The sequence below is a fragment of the Austrofundulus limnaeus genome, unplaced genomic scaffold (assembly GCF_001266775.1).
Source record: "Austrofundulus limnaeus strain Quisiro unplaced genomic scaffold, Austrofundulus_limnaeus-1.0 Scaffold29, whole genome shotgun sequence".
Lineage (NCBI taxonomy): Eukaryota > Metazoa > Chordata > Actinopteri > Cyprinodontiformes > Rivulidae > Austrofundulus > Austrofundulus limnaeus.
In genome coordinates this window covers 1,994,898-2,001,280 of record NW_013952431.1, presented here as the reverse complement: position 1 = coordinate 2,001,280, position 6,383 = coordinate 1,994,898, and the positions used below count along the sequence as shown (strand labels likewise).

Sequence of the window (6,383 nt, the reverse complement as noted above, 5' to 3'; positions counted from 1 at the left end):
TGTGTGTGTGTGTGTGTGTGTGTGTGTGTGTGTGTGTGTGTGTGTGTGTGTGTGTGTGTGTGATGCTTCAGTGCAGAGATGAGTGTCCTGAGAGGATCTGATGTTAGCACCTGCCTGTTCTCCGGCGTGTCCCTGTTTTATGCTCGTACAGCGAGAACAGACAGTCGGAGCAGATCCAGATTTATTTAACTTCAAAGCTCCAGACAAACCAAGCAGAGCCGGCTGTCACTCCCCAAAGCATGCTGGGACACCAGAGCTACCAGGTGTCCATGGTAACCGTGCCAGCTGTTAACACTCGGTCCAGTGAGACACCCCGAGCTGCTCCTTCACCCTCCTTCCACCAAAGGCTAATTACTGTCACACAGGAGCTCAAAGCTGCAGTTAGAACTGATGCGATGCTCAGAATTCATCAGTTTTTTTTAATATGAAAATGATTATTTCTTGCATCCAGACTTTAATTACATGCCTGCAATTTAGAAATGTGAAGAGGGAAGACCGACAGCTTCCGCAGCTTCTCTCTCAGATTCTTTAAAGAGCTGCTGGTGGATTGATTCTGGGTGTTCCTCCTCTGCCCGCTGTGAGCAGAAGTGGCAAACATCTGTGAATATTAGAGGTGATCAATCTTTTATTATGTCAGCTCAGGCTCGACATGTCGCTCCCCCTGCRCCCACCTCCACCTTCTGGTCATCCTCATACCTCGCTAACCACACATCAGGGTCCTGTTTTACACTCTGACTCGTTAGTTTCCACAAGTCAACTAATCACATTCAATGCCATTTTCCAAAACCAATAAATATAATATTGCTTCCTTTTTTTTTTACAACAAAATACAAAACTCCCATAGGCCCTGTCACACTAGACAACTTATGAAACACATTTTATGTCTAAATTGGTAATTAAAGTTATATATTTGATCAATTTGTTAGAATTACATTATGTATACATGCCGAAAACAAATTTCCTGTTGATTTTTTTTTTCAGTTCCAGCTTCAATGTAGACATCTTTAAAATATTCATAAGTTGGCATAAGTTGTCTAGTGTGACAGGGCCTTATCAAAGATTGTAAACAGCATGAAGCATTGTTGTGAAGAAGTACTGAAGTGGGAATGTCAGAAACGGTTGGAGGTAGTGCTGGGCGGCATGCCACAGTGTTTCCAACAATTATACCAGTGTCACTGTATTTGACTGTATTTTTCTTTTTATCAGAGCTCAGCWGATAATAAAATGTACAAACACAGCTTATTGATTAGTAAACCACRGTCATCTGAAGCTACTCTCTTTCTGCAGCACAGGAACTATTCATTGGCTTTTTACTAGGGATGCACGATATATCGGCATTAATATTGGTAATTTTTTTAGAAAGTCGGTATTGGTTTGATATTTAAAACTGGAGATCTTTTTTTAAGTCAGTCAGTATAAGTAGCGGAATYGACACCCGCCTCCAGTTACTGAGAAGCTGCTCCAACAATAACATTAGCTTGCTAACAGTGCTGTGAGGAAAAGTGTCCCCTGGGAAACAGTKCACTGGCGCACGCGACAAWATGTTCCGAATGTGTTCAGGCTGTTTAAACCGATTTGAATGGTATTCAGAAAACTCATATCATAACAAAAATAAAAACAGGTTTTCGGTATGAAACGGTATACCGCCCAGCACTAGTTGGAGGTTCTTAAAGAGACAGAGACCAATTTCAAGGCATTTAGAAAAACTGATGCAAAGTCAAATTTATTTTTGATATTTRCAGCATTTTCATACCAACTGAAGATAAAGTTACTTGTTTGAGGTGTAGAATTGGAAGTATGTACCTGGAAAATAAATAATACCCCTTTAAAGAAACTATTCACTTTTTTGTTTATTTCTAGAGGGATTATGCAGATATTTAGTGTAGCTCATGAAATTATACCTTATCACAAAGTTAAACCTTRAGATAGAACATCTCTACTTTTATTTTTCATTATATACCATATCCAAGAAACTTTATTTATTTGTTTGTAAATTGTAGATAACGGTTATTTTTGAATTAACTTTTTACTACAACTACTGCTACAACAATTACATCTACTGACCCCACCACCACTGTTTTTGCCTTTGTTGCTAGAGTTTAATTTCACAGTTGCTGCTCTCAGACTACAGGCTGGACAGTTTGACACCCAAAGGGTTTTGCATCAGAGGCATGTTGCTCTCTTGCTGAAATAATCTCCTCTAGATGGTTGTGTATGTCTCTGCTGCAGCTGTATCTTTGGTTCAGTAATAACAAAGCTTTCTCAGATGTGAAAGTTTGAACTGTGAAACAATGAAAAGCTACAGGTCGTCTCTTCTTTAGCCCTGAGGATCCAGCCCGACCCACCTGGCTTCGTCTCTCCTCCCAGCTGGACTCTACCACCGCTCGTTGATTAAACTCGTCTTTATTGCACAGTGGAGATTATCGATCAGGTCTCCACCTCAGCTTTAACTTCAAAAACAGCTTTTTGTGCGCTGCAGGACCAAGCGCACCGGATGTTTTCCTGGTTTCTCTCAGCCTTTGTGTTGCTCCCTAAAGCCTGCCTCTGGTTGTTTGATCTCTGCTTTGTAGTTTGGCTCTGGCCCCGTCTCACACATTCAGATGCACGTAAACACCCAGTTGATGTGAGGTTTTTTTTTTCTGCAGGTGGTACAGCTGCATGTTGGGGAAAAAATGTAGCCTGACACCTTTGAAAGAGGAGCTGAGAAAGCAAAGGGTGAGTTTCCACTCAGAACGAGGAAAAGGAGAAAATTTGCTTATAGAGGAAGAGCTCAGTTAACGCAGCAGCTGGTTAAAACAAGCTAGCCATTCACAAATAAGCCAGCTTTTGCTTTATAACAGGGAAGACACCCCGTCTAACCCACTRTCTGCACCTGCCTCCTCCACCCTGCTGCAGAGGGCTGAGGCCGGCGCCACCGCTCATCAGAGTGAGTGCAGCTCTGGCGAACACCCAGGGGAGGAGACTGACGCCTCGTTTTAACCCGAGTGTAAAAAGAAACCTTATTTAGTTAATGTGCTCATACTTTCATCACTCATTACTCCATTTTCTCCTAAGTGTTTTGTTTTGTTGTTTTTGTTTTTTAATTTGGCTAATTAGAGCTTTCTCCTTTCTGGGTCTTGGGGAGCTGGTGTCTATCTCCAGTAGTCACTGTGCGAGAGGTGGGGGACACTGTGGACAGGGACATAAACCAACCGTTCACACTCACACCTAGGGACAGTTTAGAGTTACCAGTTTAACCTCAAATGCATGTTTTTGGTCTGCGTGAAGAAACCGGAGTACCTGGAAATCTCATGCGTGCACAGGGAGTTACTTCTTTATATTAAAGGAAGATAATCACAAAAAAAATGGAAACCTACCAGTGTTTTGTTCATGGTGTTGTTTTTTATCTATAATGTGTGTCCTTGTTGTTCAGGTGCCTAAAGTGACCCACACCGAGTTCTGCCAGGGCCGGACCATGAGGTGGGCGCTGGCCTGGAGTTTCTATGAAGATGTGATTGTTCCTGTAAGTTTCAGTCCTGGTTTATTCATACTGCAGTGAAAGATTGTATTCAAATGAGAGACTGAATTCTGCRCAGGTGGTCGATTCAGTTCTCATTAATAAAACAGATCTGGTCACACTCCAGATGTGATGTCATAGTAAACAAGGAATAAAGTCCAAGAAACAACACTAAATCTAAATAGAGACTTGTTGATTTTTTTAAACTATTAATATGATTACAATTGATAAATATATGTGTCTGAAATTCGGATAATCAACCACAAAATATCTTGCAGCAACAGTTCACAAAACTCTAATCCAATTTATTTCAATCACACTTTAATTTTAATCACATTATAAATCAATTCAATGGATTTTCAAATGACTTAAACAGCTAATGAAGAGCTAATATCTGAAATTAACCATGATAATATAATAATGATATTAATGATAATAACGATCATCTGAAGGATCTCTAGTAATAAAGTGCCTAAAATGTTTGTTTACACACAACACTGGTTCATTCATAGCAGACATGTTTAATGCCTAACAAGCTGATTTCTGGCTTCAGATGTAGTTTGTGTTGAATTGTGTCTCTGGAGTTTAACAAAATGCAYGATTCCAGCTTGAATTCAGAACTAAACATTTATAACCAGTCTGATGATCTTGTTTTGAATAATGCAYCACGTCTGTCCTGTCGACTCCTCTCCTCCTCACCAAGCCCTGCTCTGTTAGTTTGCTTTACTCCTCTCCTCCGGGGAGATGTTTAAGTGGTTACCCTGTAGCCAGGCAACAGTAGCCAGGGCAGTGGTTTGTCTGGACAGGACCAAAGTCTGAGATAAACAGAAATAAGTGTAACGCAGAGCGAGGATGATAAAAAATGAAGCTGCAGTGTTGAATCACGCAGAGTTGGGTGGAGGAGATGACGACTGTTTACTGGAGTCGTCTCTGTTTTAGCTTTTAAAGCAGCTGAGCAGAATGATTGGCCTACATTTCCTTCTCTTGCTCCTCCTCTTCCTCCTCCACACTCACGCAGATCCACCGTGATTCACACTCAGAAATGACTCGTCGTCATTAGCAGCCCGACCCCCCCAGCATGTGTGTTTACCGTGTGGAGTAAACGCTGACATGATGGAAGTTTCTGCACATCTGAGTCTTTGCATGGTTCACTTCCTAATCTTGCCTGTTTCAGTTAAGTGTGTGTGTGCGTGTGTGCCCGCCCTACGACACGTTCGTTTATGTCACATACAGACGATAACACGTGACAGCTGTGACCTACTTACCCATCTTTTTATCACTACAGTTATATTACCATTTATACTGGCAACCCAGTGTAAACATCTGGAATGATGAGGGTTTCCTGACGCTCATGTAGGAGGAAAATTAGAAAGCTGATCGCTTAATTAATCAACTGGGGGGTTTGTTTTTATGTTAAATTTAGATTTTAAGATGTTAAAATTACAACATTCAAAAATGCAGAACAACTTGGAACACAGTTTTCAGAGTGAAACTATAAAGTGGATTCCAAAAAAGTTGGGACACTAAACAAATTGTGATGATGCTGAAAACTGGATCGGCCCGATCACATGACTAAATCCGATTCTACCCGATTTTCAAAAACATGGCCATATCTGCCACCGATACTGATACTGAGTATCTGATCAGGACATCCCTACTGGTAACAAACAATAACTGAGCTCTACGTGGTATTTCCTGCAAAGAAACATCATTTTAAYACGTATTTTTAACACTGAGAAGAACTGTGTACGGGTGACTAAAATAAAACAGAAATACTATTAAAGGTAAAAGTAAGAGAGTTTTACTCACTGTTGAGTTGTGATGAGTAGCTGCTGTCTTGAATTTAGAATGTTCCCACTTCCTAACAGGGAATTCCCACTGGAGGGGCATTCCATTTGAAAGTTACAACTTGTAAGTGGGACAATCCCACTTCCCAATAAAACTGGGCTGCATCAAAATTAGCCGGCAAAAATGCAGCAAAATTGAGAAATGATGAATTTTGCCAGGATGGGATCTGTCATTCCACAATAAACCAATCGACATGCATAATGGGAGATGTAGTTTGTGGTCACTGCTGGCTTTAAAACAGTATATGATGTTTTTAAAGACATTAATACATGTTTGAAGCGCTTGTGGGCCACGTAAAATGCTGTGGCGGGCCACATTTGGTCCGTGTGCCTTGAGTTTGACGTGATTAATAGGGTTTGCTAGGGTTGATCACTCAGAATTCTGACTTTAATCTCAGAATTCTGAGAAAAAAATTCAGAATTTTTTTTTTCCTTCAGTGGCCCTAATCCTCTTCCATAGTATTARAACAGAGAACCTGTTCAATAGATTTGGCCTATTGCATTAACTCAGTCATCTTTGTAATTTCTGTGTCGGAGCATCTAAAAACAAAGCTGGCATGTTGACCTGAGCGCTCCTGCAGGGGCGTTAATTTTTAAAATCAAGCAGTAAAACAGAACCAGTTGATTCAGGTTTGAAGATGAGATGACATCAGCCCTGTGGTTCTTTGTTGAAAGGATCTTTAGATGAAGAAGATGTACCGAACGTGTGAATAAAGAAGTTGGTTGAACACAGACAGAAGAGGAGGATGCACACGCAGCTGAAAGCACGTGCAGACGGCTCGGCTCCTTTACAGACCTGAGGCTCACTGTTGATCATTCAGGCCTCTGGCTCCAGGTTGGATCAGGGAAGTCCATGCTGAGGTTTGGGATTTAAAAAAGAGAAGGGGGTCAGAATTAGATTTACAACATTTGCCTGGAGGTGAAATCTCCAGCATCACATCTCTTTGCTGCTTTTTTATCTGTGACCATATATGGTATGCAGGAAGAGTAGCTCCTTCTGGAATTTTAGGCTTTAGGAGTGGCTATATATATATATATAT

The 6,383-nt window shown here is 40.9% G+C and overlaps 1 protein-coding gene across 2 annotated transcripts in view; it reads left to right on the top strand.

Annotated features, from left to right (window-relative positions):
* Positions 1 to 6,383, top strand: part of mettl16 (methyltransferase 16, N6-methyladenosine) — a 23,902-nt gene that overhangs the window by 14,772 nt on the left and 2,747 nt on the right. For both annotated transcript variants that reach the window (XM_014005300.1, XM_014005301.1), the window contains exons 7-8: positions 2,646 to 2,715; positions 3,413 to 3,502. In XM_014005300.1, coding sequence (XP_013860754.1) covers positions 2,646 to 2,715; positions 3,413 to 3,502 — 160 coding nt within the window. The remainder of the gene's footprint in view (positions 1 to 2,645; positions 2,716 to 3,412; positions 3,503 to 6,383) is intronic.